The sequence below is a fragment of the Microchirus variegatus genome, assembly GCF_963457635.1.
Source record: "Microchirus variegatus genome assembly, chromosome: 22".
Classification (NCBI taxonomy): Eukaryota; Metazoa; Chordata; class Actinopteri; order Pleuronectiformes; family Soleidae; genus Microchirus; species Microchirus variegatus.
The window spans coordinates 3,818,230-3,842,846 of NC_139823.1; the positions used below are offsets into that span (position 1 = coordinate 3,818,230).

The following is a 24,617-nucleotide window of genomic DNA, read 5'->3' on the forward strand; positions in this document are numbered from 1 at the left end:
AAGATTTATTACAACAACTTATCAATGCAATGTTTTATACAGAACTTTCACAAGGTACAAGTACACTTTCAACACAGTATCACACCCCGTATTTTTTTTGCACTTAAGCTAAGATTATTAATATAGAAAAAGCTTTCATAAAACTTAAGAGCCAGTTGTTTAATGAGAAGTAATCTGATTGAAAACTTCATAAAACAGAGAAGGAAATTCTCGCAGAGAATTATTATGTCATGCAGATAGTACATTAGAGCTAAATGTAGCACGGAAACATACTGAGGAAAAATGACGTGTGAGCTTTTGTTTTTTTTTGTAAAACTACACAGTAGTAACCCGGTGCAGGCTAAGGGTAAAGGCAAACTGATGTTGTGGTGGAATTTGCTTCCTTATATGGTTTCAATGATGAAATCACAAGTATAACAAAGCAGGAGTCGTGCTACTCCAATTCCACAAAGTCAGAGAGAGGCCCGTCTTACCGACTGAAAGATTTTAAAAGGTCAGTCTTTAAGAGAGATCATGTGATCAAAGGAGCTCAGCGACTGAATCTTAAAAAAGACAAAGTACATAACACCTTTACAGATCGTTTTACAATGCTTTCTAAAAACTGCATCTAAAGTTGAAATCGTGAAATCAGCAGAATGTCCAGAAAAAGCTCTGCGTTTGACACTGAAGCTAGAAACAGTCACTTGAAAAGCAACAGCAAAATGACTGAGGCTGAACTGCATTTAAAAATGTACATAAGTTATTTATACAAAAACATGAATGGCACTGAATCAAGTCAACATTACCACGATTAAGTAATGGATAGCGTAGTGTAATCCTACAATCACTGCATCAGGAACAATCAGACTACTGATGGAATGTCAATGAAATCATCTAAATCAAGCGACTCACTCTCTGAAGACTATTTTACAAGCAGAAATGAGCTCAAACATTCAAAATGCACCATGTGACTACAGCTCATCTCACTAAGAAACTCTGAAATGTCATTCATTTGTGTAAAGTGACAGCATTCAAACCTGTTTCTAACTAAAAAAAAAAGCTGCCAATACTTTTTATCTGTAAACCGTCCAAACGTGTCATTCACTCAAAAATGTGCAAAAATCCTCCCAAAAAAAGCAAATACAGGTAAATTGCTCTTTTTGAAACAAAAACGTAACGGTAAAGGTGTTTATAAAAGTCATTAAAACAAACTAGTTACGACATTATCACTAATCAACCTTCAGGCCGAATTAATAAATAACAAATAGAAAAACATTTTACACCTAAAGTGCCTGTTCTTTTGCATTGCCTATGATCAAACATAAATACAAATGAAGAATACATTTTAAGTCCAAACAAAAGCCGAGCAATCCATTTCCTCCTGGTTTTCAGAGAGAATGACGAGGCCTCAGCGCTCCAGTGTCGACACGTGGGCTTTGTTTTCAGCTCCCTGAAGGCTCAGACTGGGCGTTGGTCCTCCGCGGCTGACTCTCCTCTGTGCTCTGGTTTGATGTGACGGCGACGCCGCTGAGGGCGGAGACGGCCGAGGTCGCGGAGGAGGAGCTGACCCCGTTGGAAGTGCTGATGGAGCTGTGCTGGATGGCCTCATTCTGGGGGCTGCCGGGCACGGACATCTCCTCACAGCTCTCGTCTTTGTCAGAAACTGGAGAAAAACAAAGAAAATAGAAGTAAAACACCTGCCACTACTGTATGTCCACAGACGATTACACTGTAAAAAAAAAAAAAGTTGAGGAAACTCAAAATTTCAAGGTAACTTGATGCAATCAATTTTCGAGTTTACAGCCCAATAAAAGAGCTTTTAAAAAAGTTGCATCAACTAATATTATTTTGTTTTTGCATCAACTAATATTATTTTGTACAAACTTGTAATTTAGAGTTGTGCCAACTCAAAATTCATATTTTTCAATTTTTTACATTATATGAACAACATTAGTTAGCCAAACTGTTTGAAAAGAGAATTTTAGTTGATGGAACTTTTCAAAAAAATCTTTTTTTAACAGTGTAGTTTTTGTTGTATACAGTGAAGTTCACAGATGTCACCTGACGAGCTGTCAGTCACAATTTGTTCACGTGTATATTCTTAGCCTATTTTCCTCTGAATGGAAACATTATACAGTTAGTGATTGAGACCATTTACTTCTCAGGAAAATGTTGATTGACGTTATAATGGCACAATGTCACATTTTCATGATACCTGATACCGATATCATAAACTCGAGTGTCTGCCAATACCGATATCGGTCCGATACATATACGTCTATACACTGAAAAAAATAAATACATTTTTGAGTTTACAGCCCAACAAAGGATCTTGATCAACTAATATTATAGTTGTGCCGAATCAAAATTCAAAATTATTTTTTTTAATTTAATGTTCAAATTATCTGAACAAAAGATTAGTTAGTCAAATTGTTTGAAAACAGAATTTTGAGTTGGCACAACTCTAACTTAAAAGTTTGTCTTGTCTTGTCTAACTAAGTTTGTAAAAACTTGGGATCTTTTGTTGGGCTGTAAACTAAAACATTGATTGCAGTAAGTTGCCTTGAAATGTTGAGTTTTTCTCAACTTCTTTTTTTTAAAGTGACATTTCAAACCATTTCAAAGACATAATTCCCAAACTGTATCAAATAATCGTCTCCCATATTGGATTGTATCAGATTTCACATTTTCATTCGAGCTGAAACAATTAATCGATTACTAATTAAGTTTTTTTTCATGATTAAAACAAGATTCCTGATTGATTAATGTGAATATTTTCCTTGTTTCTTTGCTCCACATAACAAAGAAATCATTAAAAACTGAATCATTTTGGTTTGTGGACAAAATAAGACACTGAAGAACAAGAACATTGTCATTTCCAGGTTTGGCAAACACTGATCAACGTTTTTTAACATTTTCTGACATTTTATGGACCAAATGAATAATTGAGAAAATAATCGACAGATTAATTGATTATGAAAATAATCGTTAGTTGCAGCTTTAAATATGTTTATTGTCATTTTCTTTTTACAAAAGTCCCCCAAAAGAATACACAACAGTGTCAGATCAAAGTCACACACACACACACACACACACACACACACACACACACACACACACACACACACACACACACACACACACACACACACACTTCTTTTTATCATTTTTTTATCCTTTTATCTTATTTCTCTTTCTTTGTATGCACCATTAATCAGTTTAATATTTATTGTAATTATAGATTATGTGTATAGATTACGTTTATATGCGTGTATGTATTTTTATGTAATGTAAAAGCACTTTGTAAACTGTTTTTTTAAAGGTGCTATACAAATAAAGGTAAAATTATCATTATTATTATTCAGCTTGCATCAATATTCAAGCAGATATAAACAACCTAAATATGATATGTCTTTACATTGAGGAAGTTTAGTCTGTTTGGAGGTTTGCACAAAGATATAATCCAAACACAGAGATTTGCATTTACAGGGATTTTGGTATTAAACATCTCTGACAGACATTTTATAACATAATCCTTCCAGAAGACTTGAATCTTTGGACATTCCTATAGACGGTGAAATAAAGTACCTTCCTCATCCAAACATTTAGTACAAACATCTGGAGCGTGAGCAGACATATGATGGAGCCATGTTGACGTTTTGCAGGCTGCATCTAGGCTCTTATTGGACAATACCAGCTGTCAATCACACTGGTGTTTACTCATATGTTTTATTCTTTATTATCTATCGATTGAGGCCATAAGAAACATTTTACTGACATAAATCAAGTGGGCAGTAAGTTTAGTTTCCCATAGTCTTCCATTCAAACTTCTTTTTTGCAACCAGTGGAGTCGCCCCCTGGTGGCCAACTGCTTCTTACAGCCAAGGTTTCACTTTTCAAACCAGGTGGTCAAATAAATGTGTTAAGCACTGTATACTATGACTATATCACAGTAATGTTTGGTCTTTCTTCTGTTAGTATATGCTGTTGTTTTATTGAACACGTTGTACCTGATGTGATCCGGGGAGCTCGGTGAATTAAGCCTAATCAGATGTAAAAGAGCTGTTTTGCGTGCGGTGCGAGCAAACCATTTCATTAATCCCCATAATGCTACTTCTGCACTCGCTCCTTTAATTAAAGCACCAATGTCAATTTAAACCCACATCATAAGGGTGCATTAGATTGTGGGGCATGTGGCAGTGTTTCCCATCCCTAACTGCATTCTCATTTGTTTTTTTGTTACCTTGCCAACTACTGCAGCGACAGATGATTACAGCACCTGATTTTAATGATGCTCACACTGGAGAGTAGGGAAGACTTGGAGTTGAAATGCCACCAGCTGTTAGGCAGTTGCATTGAATTAATTGGATCCGGATGGGAAAAAAAAAAAAAAAAGAAGGGAGAGACTCTCTTTTTTCACTCTCATGCTCTGATTCATAAAGGAATGAGGAGCACAATGATAATTAATATTGCTAATGATATGAAGTCACTTGGTATGGCACTTTGTAATTAATGAGCGGGACTGGTTTTTTAGATTGTAAAATACAGATTCTATAAAAGAGGAAGCAATTAAAGTGCAGTGCAAATGTCTTTACATTAGAAGCTTCACGTGCCCTCTCGACTGCACTTTGACCGTGTGATTTAGTGCAAGTGAATGTCAAAGCACTATTTTATTATGCAGAAGGTCAACTCCAGAATAAATCAGCGCTGCGGTTTTGTTCCATGTTCAAGTGAGCATTATTGCTCCTAACGACATTAAGGTCTGGCTGGCTGCTACATACTAATACTCTGAAATTCTGGTTCCCTGTGCAGGCGGAGCTGCTTTCTGCTCTCTTGGTTTCTGAAGTGGGGTTTCGCTGTAAAAGCAGATGGACAGCTTAGTGTGCCAACTGATGGCATGTCCTGGCTTGTTTGTGGGGCAGTCTGGGTAATTTCCTCCCACCTGTCACGGTTACGCCTGGTCAGGACGATGAAGGGTATTATCAGGTCTGGAGGCCAGCGCAGCCTTATGGGACGTGTAACTCGGAGAAAACTGGAGCTTGATGAGGCCTTTTTAAGAATGAGAGCCACGGATCAGTCAGAGTTCAATAATGTGTTGTACTAATTACTGAGGGAGATTATTCTAGTGACTCCTAACTGGAGTCACATGTACCCCAGGGGAATATTTATACTGTTGACCAGAGGGACACAGAATGTGGTAATTCGTCCAAGTCATTTGGAAATAAATAGATATACTGTATATATAGAGAGATATGGATAATTATTTGTTTTGTTTTATTTTGAGTGTTTTTTCCTTCGTTCTCTGATTACTATTACTATAAGTACTGTATGTATATATATATATGGATGTACATTTGTAAAGATACACATATGTGCAGGTATACATGCAAATGCATTGTATGTTTTTATCTTTTTTGTATGTTGTGGATTGGTAAACATTTGTTTATTGGATTTTAGAAATGCTAATTAATATACATATAAATACTGGTATTGTAGTATTGGAAAATGGTCAGTATTTATTTATATTGCAGTCTGTATTCATTGGAAGTGCTTTCTTTATAGTCTTGATACTACAGTTGCCATTCGCCCATTTACATATTTACACACAAACACACATATATATATATATACATATACACACACACACATATATATATATAATATACATATACACACACACACACACACACACATATATATACATATATACACATATATGTATATACGCACATATATACACACACACAACATATATATGTATATATATATATATATATATACACATATATGTATATACACATATATACACACACACACCACACATATATATATACACACACATATATATATATGTATACATATACATATACATATACATATCTATATATATACACATATACTGTACATATATAATTCACCGGCCACTTCTTAAGCTACACCAACCAATCAATCACATGGTCTATGTGACCTGCTGAAGTTCTAACTGAGGATCAGAATAAAGGAGGAATAGTGGTGGAGTATTTCAGAAACTGGTGATCTGCTATAGGATTTTCATGCCCAACTATCTCTAGTTATTACACAAAATGGTCCAAAAAAGAGAGAAAATATCCAGTGAGCAGCAGTTCTCTGGGCAAAAATGCACTCATGTGACCCAAGGTCTGAGGAGAATGAGCACACTGGTTTAAAAAGATAGAAAAAAAGCAAAAATTTAATTTACAAAACCACTATTTACAACCAAGGTATACAGAAGACCATTAGGCAGATTAAACTATTATATACTATAAGTATTAAATACCTTCCAGTTGAAAATCTGTTCCAAATGACACATCTGAGACACATCAGGCTGTTTTTGAGCTCATCTCATTTGCCTGAGAAAAGGTTATGAACATCTGCATCACTTCATTCTTTCCAAGAGACTTTTATTTTCACTCTCACATTAGCTGGCGTCCCTTCTCGGTTTTATGACTAAAATCTACCCCCACCTGTCACCATGAACCAGACTGATGAAAAAGGGTATTTGGATGGGGTTATATTTTTTCCCCAAAATGCATAAAAAAAACCGCTGCAAATGTCATCCTTCACGGAGGTCTGGAAACACAACAGGACAGACGTCCTCAGCAAACGCATGAGAACGATGACCCAATTCATCTGCAGATCCTGCTAAAAACAATCCAGACGACACTAAATGAGACCTGACTCTGACAGACCACTGCAGCCTGGAAACCATCAGTCCTGTAATACACATGACGCGTGTCAGACGAGTGGTAAGCAATAAGGGGGTTGCATAGTGAACAGCGTGGCTCGGTGGGCATCCTGCGAGAACATCCTGCAGGCTTGTCAAGCTTGCTGCTTTAATGGACTCATTTCAGAGGCAATCATTGTCAATACAAGTCAGCGGAGGTGTTTAGAGCACAGTGGAGAAGTAGCTTCACTGGCTTCGAGCGCAGTCGCTCTCACTGTATATACCGACTCATCTGTGAGGGAAGGTGAGTTATGACCAGGAAATCAGGCTGACAGAAGCCCGGTCTCAGGAAATGAAGAAATATAGGTGATATAATTCTAAATGAGATGGCGTGCAGCAAAAAGGCTGACAACAGCAAATTTAAACAAAGAGGCTGTAACGAGCAGAATCTTCATGTATATTAAAAGTATTCATAAAATGATCATAATATGTACTCGTTACATGCTTTCATATGCATTCAAATTGCTTATCTTTAAGCTTCATCTGACAAACGCTTCAAAAGAAGCTGTCAAATGAACGATTACCTCCTCGCGGTTTTCACCTGTGGCCTCACGAAACGACTCATACAACGCCACCAGTAAGAATTTGTCTTAAACAACACTGCCTATAAATACCTGAACTTTTGCAGAAAGTTTTTTTTCCCCACCAAAAAAAAAGTGGGAATTTAATATGACAATAGCTCTTTCCACTGGGCCATAAGTAAGACGTGTCCTTCTAGCGGTTAGCTCGAGCTCATTTTAGAAGCATTTCACCGGAAGCCTCGGGCTGAGAATAATGGAGCATTACTCACTGTGATAGCCAGATTTCTTCTGCATGGCGGTTACAGGGCAATCTTTATGAGCCAGAAGAAGCTGCTTCAGCTGAGCCACTTCGTTTCTCAGCAGGGTGACTTCATTCTGGAGGGGAAGAGGAGACACATGGCAGCAGTCAATCAAGTGGTCACTACAGGACGTCGGGTTCAAAACGTGAAGACAAACACATGACTTCATCTCATGGTTCAAATTATCTGAAATAGTTTGACAAAATTCACTGAAATTTCAGCTGCTTTTAGGAGGAAATTCAAATATCTAAGCAAGTTGAGTTGGAGCCGAATTTGATTTTTAACCAACCCAAAATATTGACAGAAAAACAAGTTAATACATTTTAAAAGTGAGACAAGTGCAATTTTATACTACTAAATGTCAAGTGCAATTTTATACTACTAAATGTGTCAGCTCACTAGGCGTGTACAGTCTTTCTGCTCTGAACTCTCAATACACAGGTACATTATGACTTAAGCTGTACAACGTCACTTTTAAATACAAGCAAAATGATGTTACATTCAAAGCACTGTCACAATGGGTTCACATCATGTGAATAAGCCTCACAACACTGCGTTTCTCAGCATAATAGGGTTTGGATCTCTTGGAGCTGCACACAGGAAGTGATTTTTTAATATCAAGACGGGCGGAGGCAACAGCAACATTGCGCGAGTAAAGTGAGAGAGACAAACAGGCTGCAGTATGACTGAAAAAACAAAGACACGTCCACATAAGTGAAACTGCTCTAAACACCCAGTCATTGAGCCGTTTGTTGGGATAAAAATGCTTTTCTGGCCCCATCTGCCCCTATGCTGCCGCTGCATACACACAAATGCTCCCTCAGTTAGACTGTTAGTACGGCTTTATATTGCCTGTTTTCAGGTAAGAGCACACCATACAAATTAGGTTAGTTTGTTTCTGTTCATGGAGCCCAAACAGATGCAGACTAACAACATAAACAATATCAATAACAGAACTCAATTTCCATGGATGTAGCAGATGTAATGAATTTCCCTCTGGGCATTCACAAAACATGAGGTCACAGTGACCCCTTGACCTTAACCAGTGCAATCTAATCCCTTCATACTTGTGTCCAAGTCATTATTTCTGTCAAATATGAAAAACATCCAGCAAGGCGGGCAGATTACATGTTTTTTTTAAATCACAACACAAGTCTCATTTGTTCATCCTTGCATCCAGGGAATATTTCTGCCAAATTTGAAGACATTCCCCTACAGGTATTGTAAATAAACTTGAAGACCTAAAATCCACAGGCTACTACAAGAAAACCCCCACATACTGTGTGCTATAAATGTTTAGTGCAGTGTATACTAAACTACAGGGTGGATGTGGTGTTCTGCCCTCTATAGTTGAAAGACTATGTTGTACTTAATGCCAATTATTAATGGGATCAGCGGGTTAAACATTTAAGACCCTTGTACAGTAAGCACACACGATTACTACAGTACTGCCCATGGTCACAGGCATATTTTGTCACAGAAACAAAGAGCAAACACAGGGAAAAAGGTAACCCCCACAGTGAGCAAATTCAGACCAAAGTATGATGTACTTCTTTATTTATGTTTTTCCTACACAATAATTATGGGCCTTCACTGGCTGCCGACCAGCACATTTGTCAGAGCTGAGCTGTTCGGAGTGTCAGTGCAACTTTGTGGATGCTGCCGAGATTTACACTCTGGTGTCTTTACAGCTCCCACGGGAACTAAGGATTTCTGCATGTCGTAAAAGGGAGCCACATTACGCTGAAGGTGACTTTAACTGGATTTAGAGCAGCCAGAGGCCTGTAGAACACCCAATGGCAGATTTAAGCTTTTCCTTTAAAGGACCATGGGCAGCTTAACCTATTAGTCTAAAAGCAGCCAATTTATTTGATTCCATCTGTTTAGTCTTGCTGGTGTTGGCAGAGCGGAGTTATTGTAAGGCAGATTTAAACACAGCTGGAAGGAGCGTATGGACCACATGTAGCCAACACCATATTCACTGTGCTGTAGCCGCCATGACTGCCGCCACTTACAGCCAATATCAACACACTGGAGCTGCTTCTAACTCTCCCTCCAGCTGACTTCATAGAAGCAAAGAACAAAATCACAAAATCCTTGCTAGATGTCATGAAAGTAGTGTGTGATTAGCATACAAAAGCATTAAAACCATTTAGCTCTAAGGTGAAGTCAAAACCGTCAAACTGCATCATAAAGAGAACGATCATTCTGACTAAGACGGACTTTGGAGAGTTTAACTTGTGTCTAACTTTGTCAATTTATCAAAATTGAGAACATGGGCCTCGGGTAATGCTGCAAGCCCTGTGAGCTGCCTGGTCTGACACCTCATTAAAAAGCCAGTTAAGGATGATGTTAAAATAATTGTGCATCATTAGAGGCAGTTTCACTGATCAGCTGGGCCATGTCAGCATGGGGTTTTTTACAAAAACTGCACTGCTGATTAATGCATTCCTATAAAAGCACCTTTTATTCTCTGCCACATGTTGTTCCCTTCTTTGTAGTTAGCGGTGATGATCTTACCGTTTATGGCCCTCTTTGCTCACCTGTCCCTCTCCTTTTCATCTACCAATGCTCACGTATAGTCTCAGCTATAGTGCACAGCCCTGACAAGTGGTGATAACTTGTTTGGCGAACCAGCAATCTACATGAACTCAAATCCTTTCCCACTGCCGCCTGTCCCCTCCTCCACCATCCACATCTTACTCTGCTTTCAAAGAAATAAGACAGTAAGCAAATAAACACCACATCTCATTTAATTGTCTGGAACACTGATGTGCTGCACCCCCGGCTCACACTTATCAACAGAGACAGCAGACACATGAACTGTTTCGAACTTGTCAGCATCAGATCCTAATTGCTTCAAGCGAAATGAAGGTTCAAAAAGACACCTTTCCCTGGGAGATTTTTGAGGCCATTCAGTAAACTGCTGAGACAGAAGCAAAGACACGCTTGTGTGCCGCTGACATCTGGAGGATACATCTTTATTGACAGGGACATATCGATGTAAAGGGCTCACACGCTGCTGCTGTCATATGACAGCTCTTCTTAATCGGCTTTAATGACTTCATCACCACAGAAGGGAAAAGTCTGTGTACACATGCTTATGCCAGAAGCAGACGATGATAAACAGACGCAGGCATGCATACATACATAAACTGACACATTGTTAGCAGCTGTTGTTGCATGCAGTGAGTGAGGGTCAGAGACAAAGAGCACCTGTAGTTGTCCGTTCATGGAATTGAGGTCCTCAGCCTTATTCTCCAGACCCTGGACCCACACTTTCCTCTTCTGCCTGCAGCGAGAGGCAGCAGCCCTGTTACGCTCCAGGAACTTGCGCCGCTTCTCATCGGGATCTTCGCTCGTGGTTCTGCGCCGCCGACCACCTGTGCTCGTAGGGTTTTGTGGTGGGGGCAGCGGGGAAGCCTGGAAAACAAAAATAAACAATTAAAAAAACAACAATGGAGAACAACATCTATTGAAAAAAATAAAAAAAATAAAAAAATACATATAAAGTGCACTGAGTAACTGGACTCTCAAGATGTAAACGCCTGGTTTATCACAAATAAAGAGCAATAAATAAATAATGATGAGTTATCAAAAAAGCTTTCTTTCCATCCATTACTGTGCTTCTTGCACCATATCAAGAAATATTGTGGTTTCTGTATCAGTCCATACATACAGTTTCTCAATCTATTCTTTGATGCAATATTTAAATCTGTTTTTGCGTGTGTGCAGGAGGATAATAATCCCTACGCGTTGTAGTTGTAGGTACTCACAGGTGTCTCTGTGGTGGAGGTGGCTGGCTGCTGAAGAGGATGCGGGGAAGGTTCCTCGGTTGTGGGCATGTAAGGAGCCGGAGCGGGAGTTAGGACTGCAGTTGTGGATGGGGCTGGGGTTGGTGCTAGAGCTGTAGCTGGGGCTGGAGGTGTAGGGGGAGGTGGAGTTGGGGTTGGAGCTAGAGGTGAGGTTGGTGCAGGAGAGGCAGGAGCAGCAGTGTGGGTTACTGCACTGCTCTGAACTTCACCACCATCTCCACTGGTTACCTGAGGAAACTGCTGACTTAATGTGGCTTTTAGTTTCTGTGGAGAGAAATAAGCATAGAAGGGTTTGTATAAGAAGGTTTATACACATTCTAAAACATTAGACTAAGACTTTTAAAGTAAAATATCATTGTCATTTTCAAGGCATGTTTACACTATGAGCTATAAATATAATTAAATAATAAATAAAAAAGCCTTCAATAAACCATTATACCACCAACATTTAAATTTACTTTCTATTTATTTGATGCTGTATTTTAAAGCTTAACATATTTAATATTTCCCACCCTCATTTGCTGTAACCCTGAAATGTTTTTAATCCCGTGTAAACCATTCAAAGCACTTTAAAGCCTGCTTTAAAGAGTGTGGTTTAAATAAAGATGATTATTTTTTTATTTTGAGTGTTTTATTTTAACCAATTGACCTAGTTGAGACAGAACTGAAATATTTAACTATATTCAATGATCTAAATTAATTGTGAAGTTTTTTAGCCAACTACCAATGCCTGAAATGGACATTTAGACGACTGTGGAACCGACTTTCAAAAACATAAACAGTATATGGAATAATTTTCAGAGCAAGCCACTGAGGAAAACAAGTGCTTGGTGTCTGTCCTTGTCGTCAAGAACTTAAACTCTGCACAAGACACATTTCAAAACACATTTCATTTGCTTAGACAAATATTTGTTCAGAGACTTAGTGTAAAAGAAAGAGAGACCAGAACATTGACACCTGAGTCTTAAGTACTTAAACACTTTGCTTCAATGACACAGTCAGAAAGAGCATAAGAAGGTTGCAAACATAATAAGAAATGGATTACATTACACACCAGGTAGAAATAAAGGGGAACTTGTAAGCCTGTAACTCACTCCTCACATTCTTCTGGATGCTAAAAATGAAGGACCTTCAAGCTACACGAGGTGACCTAAACTATCAAAACACTGACTGAATATCACACACACACCAAGTATGTCTCTGCAGATTGGTCTCCATGATCCACAGGCCAATTCACCCACCATCAAACACTGAGCAAACAAGGTGAAAGCGAATAAGCTTTTGAAAGCAATAACAAAGTACGAGGGAATATATTTACATGGAAAAAAAACAAGAGGACCACATTATTCTAACAACTACCTTTGCCAGAGCAATCTATCTACCAAATTAGTTTATCGTGTAATACCCTTCCAGAAGCTCTTCTGGCAGAAACAAGATATTATTCTCTTGGAATGGCCCATAGAAAGAGAGGAAAGCCAGTCAGATTCATATTTCATCTCTGCCATGGAAACCTCATCAGTGTAATAACCCTCCATCTCATGGGTGTTATTCAACCATCTGCTACTATATTACTTATCTTTATTTTGCAACTAATTAACAGCATAATCTTCTAAATTCAGCAAGTTAATTATCATTATTGTTGTCTTTGCAGCATCATCAGTCCTTGTAAAGTGCCGTCTCCACGCCCCCCGAGAGCCCGGTGGGGGCGGGGGAGCGGGCAGGTTGGAGTGGGGGTCTGTTTTCTTGACGCGGGCTCATTAGGTGTTTGCTGATGAGCTCGGTGCGGTGGGAGGCGACTGCAGTGAGATGCAGGGGGGGGGGGGGTGCAGGTCAGGCAGGATTCTGCTGAACAAAAGGTTCCATGCAGGGTGAGGCCGACTTAATGTGCTTCTCTGAGTGTGTGCCAGGATGCCCCCAGCTGGCGTTTGCTGGTAGCCCCCCTCCGGTTGGCCCCGATGACGGCATGCTGAGCAAAACGCTGTCTCCACGTTTGTCTCCTACATACCCCATGATCCTCAACAACACCCCCCTCCCACTCCCTGCGTTCCTCGCCAGTCAGGATCAATCCTTCCCTCCCATCACACACGCACACACACCTAGTCTTCATAGTTTATCTGTTAATTTCCACAGGCGGCACACGCTGAGAGCACTTACAGGTTCTGTGATCCGTATTTCATCACATTGCCACTGATCTCCCACACACCACTTCATATCCCTGCCCTTTTTATACAGGAGGACTTCAAGAGCTTACAAAACTGCTTTGAGATTTTCAGCAGTGGGATTATTCTAAATTCTAAACATTATCTTTATTAATACTCCCAATTAGTCTTAAGAACAATTGTTTTGATGCTCAATTAATCATTTTATTTTGAGAAAAAAGGTTATGTCCAATAGTTTTAAGCCCAGAAAAATTCTATTTATTGTCCTGTATAATAAAGTAGAGCAGTAATTCTCACAGCTAGTTTCAAATCTTACATTTATTTATCATTATTGATAATTGCTTGTTATTAGCCACATATTGTTTTAACTCTGTTCAGTAAAACATTTCAGGCCAGATGATGAGAGAGATCAAAATAAAGAATATAATTTAAAAAACCATGACCAGAAAAGGACTGGTATTATGTTAAATAAACTAAAAATAATAATGTGATTGTCAATTATTTATAATCAAAAGGGCCGTAAACTGCTCATCTTGGTTTACTTTAGTGCCATCATCAGGGCAAAGACTTAACTGTATCCTGATAGTCAAGCTGTCTTTGTTATCAGTTGAATCTCTCTCAGGTGGGGAATAACAGACAAAGAAAAATATATGATGGAAAATAAGAGATAATAAATACCAGCTTTGTTTCTGTATGGACGGGCTGAGGCTGAGGCTGAGGTGGAGGCTGTGGCTGTGGCTGTGGCTGTGGCTGTGCCTGTGGTGAGGGAGGCCCTGGGATCCCCGGGATGTTAGGCACTACGGTGACAGGTCTGACAAGCTGACAACAGAGACACAAATCAGCACAGCCAAAATTAGTCTCCGCTAGTAAAGGAGGCAGACAACACAAACACAAACACATGCAAACAGCCATGGAGAGCTCTCAGTTTCCTCATATCTCAGCCTCATTAGGTTGGATGGCCTGTTATTTTGTGGAGGCGGCACCACTTGGAGAAGCAGCGTGCACACTAATGAACCTCTGCCTGCCTGTGTGAGAGCATATGGACGGGGAAACTGAAGAGAGGATGGAGAGACACAAGTCAGAAGGGCAGAGTCAGGCTTCTCTCATAGCCATGGACAGTGAAATAGAGGGAGGCGGGGAGTGCTGGGAGGGAGCGATGGAAGAGGGGGGGAGGAGATGATCGAGTGAAAGGGAGGCTCACTGGTGGCTCATGGTCTCCATTTACTTTTGCCCTCCTTTGCTCGTCAGCAGCTTTCCCAATCCCCAAAGACTGGCAAGATACAGGTTACTTTCCCTGCTGTGCCACTATCAGGAGATAATCATGTGCTGCTCAGTGTTCCACACTGATAACCAGAATTACAGTGTACAAGACAAGCTCCCACATGTGGAGGTTCACAAAAAATACCAACAAGACATCCGTTTACAAAATGTTTCCTATATGAGACACTGGTGTGGTTTGCCGTTTTAATTGGTTTGCGAAAACACATTAGTAGCATCATTTATCTGCTCTGCCAGATATCAAGAGCGCTAATTCCAATTGTACAAGGACAAATATTAGTCAAGTATCCTGGACCGGAGCCTGCTGTGTCGAAGCCAACTCCTACGCCTTTGTCACGGTGACACACAGTTGTACTCTAAAGTCCATTATTTCACTCAACCTCTATTGCTTTGAAGTGTCTGCCAAATCTGAGGTGCCAAAGTTGTAAATAGTCTCTTTGTCCAAGTACACTTAAATGTATTCTGAATGTCACATGAGAAGGACTTCACCATCGCTGATGTAAATAATAATAAGGTCGAAGGTCTAAGGACAGAGGATGTTACCAACCCTGTGAAGTCCCGTGAGACAAACTATGTTTTGTAAACTGTGGGCTATATAAATAAAGATTGATTGATTGATTGATTGATAATAATAATAACATTTATAATGTAGTACTACAAATTGTACAAGCACTATTCGCGATGAAATTGATGTATTACACAGTCCAGTGATTTCTTTAGACTACACACCAAACCAGGGTTTCTCACTCCTGGTCCCGGGGAGCCACTGTCCTGCATGTTTTAGATGTTTCCCTGCTCAAACACACCTGACTCTAACGGTCAGCTCGTCAGTAAGCTCTGCTGAAGTCTGATAATGACCCATTTATTTGAATCGGGTGGGTTGGAGCAGGGAAAACACCTAAAACATGCAGGACAGTGGCTCCCCAGGACCAGGAGTGAGAAACCCTGCACCAGATGCAGCAGCATTCATCTAAAATACATTAGTAGAGAAAAGCTTAGGTTTCTTCTTTCTTTCCTTCTTTTAGTCCCTTAAAATTAGCCAGCAATGATACTAAATTACGTTACGATGAGACAGAATCAACTTAATTCATTGATTTTCATTTGCTTTTTTCATGATTAAAACAAGATTTCTGATTGTTTTAGCTTCTTAAATGTGAATATTTTCTTCGTTTCTTTGCTCCACATAACAAAGAAATCATTCAAGCTGAACCATTTTGGTTTGTGGACATATCAATTGGAGAACATCGTCATTTCCAGATTTGATAAACACTGATCAACGTTTTTCTGACATTTTATGGACCAAACAATTAATTGATTAATGGAGAAAATAATCAACAGATGGCAATTGGTTACGGAAATAATCATTACTTGCAGCTCTATTGTCAACTATTGACAGTTGTTTTTTAATATTTGTTCAGTGACTTCAGGCCCACTTTTCAAAAAGCTCAGTCTGATGCGATGAAAAAGGAGAAAAAAGAAGAAAAGCTATGAATACAAACTAAAGCATTTCAACTCATTTTCCGAGGGACAATTGTTGTCTTAAGGAGTATAATATGCATTTTGAATACAGCGAAAATGCTAAAGGCTAATATCAAACTCCATAATGGGACCACCAGCGTCTTACTTACAGGGATTGCAGTTGGAATATGGACACTTGAGCTTGTAATGGACGCAGGTATAGCGACGGGCATGGTCTGGCCATTAGGCAGCTGTAAGAGCACGGGGAAGGTGCCAGATACTGGACTGAAGAGGAGACAGGAAAACATTAAACAATGTTATGATGAAGACACTGAACAGAATCTGTCACACATGAAACAAAGAGAGTGCTATCTTACATACAAGTACTGTGCACAATTCTTCAGCCACCATTAGATTTGTTGTTTTAGCAAAGCTCTAAAGACTGGTATAATTATTTGTCAATCACTTCATTGGCTTCGACAGGTTTAAGTTTTTAAGTGACCAGAAGCACGACTCAGGCTCTCTTAAACCTGGAGTGGAATCATAATTAATGTGACTGGTAAAACATGTGTTTGTTCTTCTATTTTATGTCGAGCAAATTGTCTTATTATGCCAGGTTTTTTCCAAGACATGCTGCAGCGTTAAAAAATGCAAAAATGCTCAATGATCACAGAATATGACGGACATAAATACAACAAAGCTGGTGGTGGTGCCCTGAGACTTTTGCACAGCAGTGTACATTCTGACATAGAGTTATATACTCAGGCAAAAACTTAAGAATATAATAAACATGGGACCCAAGACAGACGAGCAAGACTTACAACAATACATTGTAAACAAAATAAATAATAGAATTACAAGAACATGTCTTACTACCACATGAGATTCAGAGAGTAACATCAGTTCTGCCCATATATGGACATTCCCAGACAGTTTGAAGATTCTTATAAGCACCTGGGATTTTCATCAAATCATCTGTGACAGGCTTTTAAAACATTAATGAATATTTAAATCTATATACAATAACTCTTAAGTACTCTAAATATTTTAGCTCTAATAGGTAGTAGAGGTGGCCGTTTTGTCACAGCTTTCATAATCATTCCAGTAGGCTTTCCTAAAGATCACTTCATCATCTTAAACTTGGGGCTTCACTGTGTAACGTCTGTGTACCTCTGCAGACATGCAAGTGTGAGATCCACACACAATCCTTCAGAGACTGAAATGAAGCACAGTCCGTCTATATCTGAGCAACACTGATGTTTGTGAAGATGGGACTTAAATAAAGAATCCTGCAGCGTGCAAACAAATCAAAAACAACCAAGCACATGCCTCATGAAATGAGCTCACCAAGACAAAACTGTAAAATATATATATATAAATCGTAAAAAAGGAAAATTATAACTTAGTTCAAATTATGATTTAAAAAAAAAAATAATAATAATAATTGACATTTGAAGTTACTTACACTATAGGCCTATTAGTGGATGGGACTTGGGTAATAACAGAGCTAGATGTTGGCGATGGGAGAGCTTGCTGTATTACAACATTAGCCTCTGAGGTTAGAAGTACATTGGGAACTTGGAGAGATGCAGGATGGACTATAGTGGATGTTGGCAGTGAGGTTGGCAGCAAAGATAAGTCCTGGAAACATCATACAACACCATAGCGCCAGAAAGTGTTAAATGAAATCCAGATTCTCTTAATATTTACAACTACATGATGTTGATATATATTTTCAAGGTTTTAATTATGCCTAATATCTTCTTTTACTTTATGGTTATCTTCTGTGCTCCACTGTTAGGATTTGTCACTGTTTACACAACTTAAACCATATTAAAAACCTATAGATAAATATCCATGGCAATTCTAGAGTAAATGACTGATCACAGCAGCAGCAGAACATCCTTCATGACTGTCTTTTAAACATTTATGTAAAGTTTAAAGTTCACCTTGTCGTCGCTTGTTGTGGATTCAGGGTGTGGCAGAGGGCTATCTCGATGTGCCTCTACAGCTGCGGATACCACGGTTTTGTTGCGTATAATTGGTGTGGCAAGAGGTGACAAATCCAGCGGTAACTACAGAACAGAAGGAGAGCGCTCATCAGTAACAGACAGAGCATAGACAGTCCGGTCATTTGCTGCAAAGTTTAATGAGAACAACCTTTTTAACGTCATCTTCTGTTGCTCTTTTGAAGTCATGGTCAAAAGGACTCGCAAGTTCATTGAAGAGTCCGACCTCCTCGCAGTTCTTAAGAAAGCGGGTAGGTGTTGGGGTTTGGTCTGCAGCAGAGGACAGCCTTTAATGCACTGCTTAAATGTATTCATCACAGACAAATGAAATGCACATTAATATGAATAATCACCAGCGACGATGACGGTGTCATTTCTCGCTGGGCCAAACTTCAGGGTCATCTCATGTTTGTGTTTGTGGACAGCCAAGTGGTCTTCATTTGTAAATCTCTGTGCAAAGTCAAGCATAATGGGAGATAATATCAGATTGAGGTAAAACGTTACTGATTAAGTCTGTGATACTGAGAAGTAACATATCAACATGCCTATAATAAAAATAACACATGTACATTGTTAACATTTGCCAGTGTCTCTCATTCTTCTTCTGACAAGTAACAGTGCAGTTCAGACCTGGTAATAACATCCATGCTGAGAGAGAGACCCGATCATAAATGAACAGTATTACGTTGTTTACACCCGACACTAACCCAACATGCACCCTGGATGTGTCTCCTGTGACCACATGTGATTGTGTCAAGCTTCAAAGATGTCACTGAAGATGTGAAAACCATGGCACTGCTGATGTGGAAAGACGTAAGAAGCCTTTATTAGTATGGCTATTTGACCCATGTATACCTTTAACTTTTGCCATGCATTAGTTGTACTAAATAAAGGCTTTTAGTGACTTGGTTTTCAAATCCTTTTCTGTGCATATATCACCCCTACACCAAAGAGAACAACTTTATATTGTTAACAAGTCTGACTGTAGACGTGTCTGACGTCAATGTGTTGAGTGTGTGTGCATGTCACTGTATGAGGAGCTGAGTGAATCAAAGCACTATTGCTTGCATAAGAAAATGCTTAACATAAAAATGAGAATAATAATGTTAAATACATTGATGTGCCATATAATTTAAAAAACAACAACCTTTCAATTCACAGTTAGTGGGTCAGAGGAGTCCCCAAATGTGCCCATGTGTCCCTGGACCAACTTTGAATGTGGTTTTTGTGATCAGATATGAAGACACATTCAGTTCATACCTGTGCTTTGAGCTGTCAGATTACTGAATACAGATGATAGTACCAGGTCTGAAAGGGGGTCTGATCGCTGGCATAAGACGATTAGTTTCAGCCCCTTAAATCCACAACAATATGAAATATTACTACGCGATAATAAAAGAGTGTTTTTTGTAACAGAGATGACTTACCTGTCCACACCCAGGAGCAGTGCATTGGAAAGGTTTATCATCACTCATATTAAGGGATTCCTGTGATGTCACCCTAGAACAACAACAGGAAAAGCACAGTCTGTGGGTTAAAGAGATAATCAAACCTAAAGCTGTGCGTTTAAGTGTGTTTCACAAGGTAAATGTCTTAAGTTAAAATGAACTGCAGACCGAGCACCGAGCTGGGATGTGTTTATGAGGGACTAACGGTGAAGGTGACAGTCCTGTGGCATTTGGACAAAGCATGTCGGAGAAAGGGCGGCTGCTTGGCTTGTTTACACCTCAGTGTCAGCTGTAATATACGCTACATTCCCGCGCTCATTTGTTTATAAGCACAATTACGCAACTGAAGACAAAAAACCTGAACCGCCCTTACCGTTTTTAGTGAGTTATAAATGTGAACCTCACGGATAAATCCGTGCAGAGGTTCGAGAGAGGGCGCGAGCATCTGTTCCAGTCGCTTCCATGAGATCGCCTGAGCTCCGCGTTAACATACAACAGTCGCCATGTTTGGAGATTAATACTAGTAAACACGGGAGACGTGTCAGTGTGTATTTCGAGACCATTTCGTTGTGCCACGGCACAAGTCCCACACCGAGCCTCAATTCAAGTGTTTAACAGCAGCTTTAAGCGTAGTATCTGTGAGTTTGTGTGGTCACTTACCCTCAGATACAACCCTCGACTTCCAAAATCCCGTATGTCACAAAATATCGCGAGGACTGTTTCGCTTTTCCGTAAACGTCACAATATTTTTTTTTTATCTGAACTGAATCAGTAGTTATAATGCATTAATTGTTTGAGTCCGTTTGTTGAATATATTTCTTTTTAAGAGTATTCCATAATTTCATTTTCATTTGCACAATGGTGAAAAATATTTAAGCAACATTAGAGCCAGTTAAACGTTTTAATGTGGTGACCAATCAGTGTATGCATAATTTATTAGGACTCTGAAAACTCACCCTTACAATGTGAAGCATATGAATTTATTTATATATTTTGTCTTAAAGCACTGCAATTGTATGTTTTTATTTTAAATGTGTGAATTTAATTCCAAGGTTTTTGAATGGCTTATTTCAAGTATGGAACCATGGTTTGGGGAAGTGGGTCCAGAGGACCAGTATTGAGAAACACTGGTTTAAGGGAAGAACCAATTCCCACCAACTTGAGCTCACTAACTTGATAAACCCTTTAATCTGTAAAAGTCAATCACCACTTTAAGGTGACAACTGTGCAGCATCAACATATTAACAAACATGAAAAACCTTTTTGCCTGATAAATTACTGAAACAATAACCCATTACTAAAAATGTTTTGAATAGACCGATTAATGAATGTGGATCATTGGTCCAGCTTGTGACCAACTTCAGTCCAATTAGCCTAAACCCCAAGTTGTCACTTTCAGAAACAACCCACCAAGTACTCTCAGGACACTGAAAAAAATAATAATCAAAAACCCATTATTTAACTTCATTAAATTGTCTATATTTATTCATTACAATTTACAAAAGCAAGCACTGACTTGCTACCTAATTACATTATTATTTAACTGCAGCTGAACCAAGAACTCAAAGTGGACCCCCAAAAAAAAACTTGCACCTGATGCACAGCAAGTCTGAGAACACCTTCACTGGAAAGATGACATTCATGGAAGTTGAAGGCTTCCTGTTGTGTTAGCATGATATTCCAGACATATAATTTACAGCCATCATTAAATAGTCAAATACATGTATTTTAATCACGTAATTTCTTACATTTGTACAATACATGCATTGCTTATTTTGACAGTGTCTGAGAGACTTGAAAATGTACATTTCCATGACACCAACACGGAACAATTTTGGTAGCCACAATAAAATATGTAGTCACATCTGTAATGAATGTGTCATACGACGGCAGATATTTTACATAGCAAACAGGATAAGGAAAGCAACCATCAAACAGAACAGCCCCATAGCTTCAGACAGGGCAAATCCCAGAATGGCATACGAGAACAGCTGCTGCTTCAGAGATGGGTTCCTGAGAACGAAGGGGGAAAAGCAGGATGAGAAATATGGTAATCCAAACGTATTTCAATAATTTAAGAATAGTTTTAGGTTACGAGGCAAAATATGAACAAACCTAGCATAGCCGATGATGAGACTGCCAAACACAGTTCCAATTCCAGCACCGGATCCAGCTACTCCGACTGTGGCAGCTCCAGCTCCGATAAACTTGGCGGCGGTGTCAATGTCCCGGCTAACAGAACTGGTCTGGAAGCCCCTCAGTGTAAGCTGGGTGAGGGGGCTCTGTGGCAGCACAGCAATGCTGCTCTGGAATAAGAAAAATCAACAACTGTAAAATCTCACGTGAGGTTAATACACTGAAATTCATAAACATAACAGCCCTTTAATGGTCTTGAGTGTCATAATTAATCAAGAGTTAATTTCATGATCATGTTGTAATACTTGTAAGGCACCAAAACTTTTCTAAAGTTCAAATTAAACTTTCTCAAAAAGCAGGTAAAGCGATGAGTGTTTTAAGCTCAAGGTGACTATCTGATGGTCAAAGTGCAGATGTAAACATCTTGCATCTTTTCTGATAAGAAAAAAATAAACAAGCTACAGAGTTGGTCTCAGCAGATCACTTGCATTTCTTTCTTACCTCTGACTTGATGTCAGGTCTGGACAGCACAGAGGCAGACAGAGGTCTGTAAAGAGCCCGGGAACCAGCACGGACCTGAAGCAAGATACAAACACAGGTTTAAATATAAAACACGCACTCTGTTAAAACATGAAACATATCATAGTATGTATAGCTAGTACCGATATTCCAGCTGTGTCTATATTTTGCATTAGTAACTTATTAGTTAACTAATGCAAAACATAGACACAGCTGGAAGGTCCCTCCAAAGTCACTTTGTCAATCAGTCTTTACCAGCACTGCACAACATCACACTGTGTGTCAGACCTGTGATACTTGGAGATTTGTTAGTATAGTTTGTGTTGTCACTCACTTACAGTGAGTTTAACAATGCTAACTGTATATCAAAGCTACTTGCAGACCCATTACAGTCTTGACTAGCTAACCAGCCAGAGCTAACATAAGAATTGTGACCTTGGAGAATATCCAAGACACAGCAAATTCGAGCTGACAACATAATACTTGATGTGGACATTTGTGCATGAGAAGTATGGAGCTGTGTGAGAGTTTTAGGTGGAGTCTGGGCTATACTCTGCTAACACAGGCTCATAATGACCTTAGCTGACGGCCATCATTGAAGATGTCCGCCAACAGCTACGGCTGTGACACAACAGCACTATGATCAAGACAACAGACACGAACTTTGACGGTGAACCTCATAGCTACAGTGCTAACGTGTTAAATGCATGGGTTTTCTGTGCTTTAGCGTTAGCTAACTAGCCTGCGGGCCTAGTATGCAGATACCCTTGCTAGTCAGTTGCTGTCAAGTTCAACCCACAGGCCCAGTGACACTAAAGCAGAGCAGGACTCGTATCCAAGGCACGGGAAAACACAGAGGGAGGAAAACACTCACCAGAGCCGGCGTGGAGACGAACTTTGCACAGGCGTACATTTTCTTCTTTAGGTCGTTTTTAACCGGTACGGTCAAATCTGGTGTAAAGCCCGGGTCTCACTGAGGAAGGGAAACCGGAGAGAAGTAAGGTCAAACGGGTGTACAAAAGCTCCAAAGAGAAAATAAACACATCCCCATGTACATTAACATCCGCTGCGAATCATATCCCCACCCGTGCGCTGTAATGTGAAGTTTAAAGGAGGGATGAGAGGGGATTAGTTACAGATTTCTCTCCCATTCAAACTGCCATCACACTTACCGACTGCAGAGGTTGAACACAGTGGACGACTGCGCATGCGCGGGAAGACGTATGGAGAGGCCCGGATGTGTGACAAGAGAAAGGTCATTTCAAAGAAACTTTATTTAACATGAGCACAAAGGCAATGTTATATCATAAAACCAGTTATTCACTCCACACACTTGAAAGAAATTATTGGCAGAAACTGAATGTATTGCCCTATAGTATGTTTGTATGTGTAGATGTAAAAATGTTTGGATTTCATAGCCTTAGAATGAGACCTTTATGTGTACTTTAGGATATGGCATTTTACAGAGGCCACAATCCTCACCCTGCCATGTTTCTCCAGCAGCCAGACTGGACAAATTAGCCAGATGTTGTACTTAATGTTTCGAAGCGGGAGCCTACTCTGCAGTCTGACCACAAGATCACTAATTGTTCCACACTGGACCTTTAAAGTTTAATGTGCATTTAATCAGGTTGCATCAAAAAGAAATCTCTCTCTTTTTTAAAGATAGACTTGATAACATAACAAGCAGATAAACACACATATGAAGGAACACAACTGAGACATAACATTTTAAAAAACAAAACATCAGATAACTAGAGAAAAGCATTGAGAGAGCACAAATATCCACCAAACCCATTTAGATTCCCACAGTGTCAGTGCGCTCCCTTATCTCTCACACAAAACTATTGTTACTTTATTTTAAAAATCCAAAATCAAATGATTTCTTTCTTGGGCCACATGCTACATCCTCTGAAAATTTCATCTAAATCTGTCAAACAGACAGACAAACAGATAAATGCAGCCCGAAGCGTAACCCTCATGGGGAGGTAATAAAGTTTTAAAATCTCCTAGCGGTACGTAAGACTCCAGTTTGAGCAGTTAACGATGACTATAAAAAGTTTTTACAAAGATTATGGGTACATAAGGGATAGCTACATGCAAAGCCCTTTGGTAAAAAAAAAAATGTATTCACAGATTTATATGACTGGGGCAGCGGAGGAAGTTCAAAGTCCTTGTTATTACAAATTAGTTTATGTCAGTATTAATGAAGGAAAGTTGTTTTTTAAAAGATACACAAAACTTCAAATGGGGC

At 39.3% G+C, this 24,617-nt stretch overlaps 2 protein-coding genes across 4 annotated transcripts; both read right to left on the minus strand.

The window, feature by feature from the left end:
• Nucleotides 1-278: 278 nt before the first annotated feature.
• On the minus strand, nucleotides 279-20,139 carry atf2 (activating transcription factor 2). 2 transcript variants are annotated; one of them, XM_083908835.1, is made up of 12 exons: nucleotides 20,082-20,139; nucleotides 19,688-19,760; nucleotides 18,614-18,710; nucleotides 18,412-18,530; nucleotides 18,201-18,326; nucleotides 17,717-17,892; nucleotides 16,422-16,536; nucleotides 14,194-14,334; nucleotides 11,318-11,620; nucleotides 10,758-10,964; nucleotides 7,512-7,617; nucleotides 279-1,642 (listed from the first exon to the last, which is right to left on the minus strand). In XM_083908835.1, the coding sequence occupies exons 2-12, from the start codon at nucleotides 19,733-19,735 to the stop codon at nucleotides 1,422-1,424; spliced, it is 1,659 nt and encodes a 552-aa protein (XP_083764961.1). In that variant the 5' UTR covers nucleotides 19,736-19,760; nucleotides 20,082-20,139; the 3' UTR covers nucleotides 279-1,421. The 2 variants fall into 2 exon arrangements, with proteins under 2 accessions (XP_083764961.1, XP_083764960.1); XM_083908834.1 differs by lacking the exon at nucleotides 20,082-20,139 and having other exon boundaries at nucleotides 19,688-19,817.
• Nucleotides 20,140-21,187: 1,048 nt separating this feature from the next.
• atp5mc3a (ATP synthase membrane subunit c locus 3a) lies at nucleotides 21,188-23,562 on the minus strand. Of its 2 annotated transcripts, none has more exons than XM_083908488.1 (5): nucleotides 23,536-23,562; nucleotides 23,238-23,336; nucleotides 22,346-22,420; nucleotides 21,824-22,014; nucleotides 21,188-21,721 (listed from the first exon to the last, which is right to left on the minus strand). In XM_083908488.1, the coding sequence occupies exons 2-5, from the start codon at nucleotides 23,274-23,276 to the stop codon at nucleotides 21,607-21,609; spliced, it is 420 nt and encodes a 139-aa protein (XP_083764614.1). In that variant the 5' UTR covers nucleotides 23,277-23,336; nucleotides 23,536-23,562; the 3' UTR covers nucleotides 21,188-21,606. The 2 variants fall into 2 exon arrangements, with proteins under 2 accessions (XP_083764614.1, XP_083764615.1); XM_083908489.1 differs by lacking the exon at nucleotides 23,536-23,562 and adding an exon at nucleotides 23,449-23,525.
• Between the last annotated feature and the right edge of the window lie 1,055 nt (nucleotides 23,563-24,617).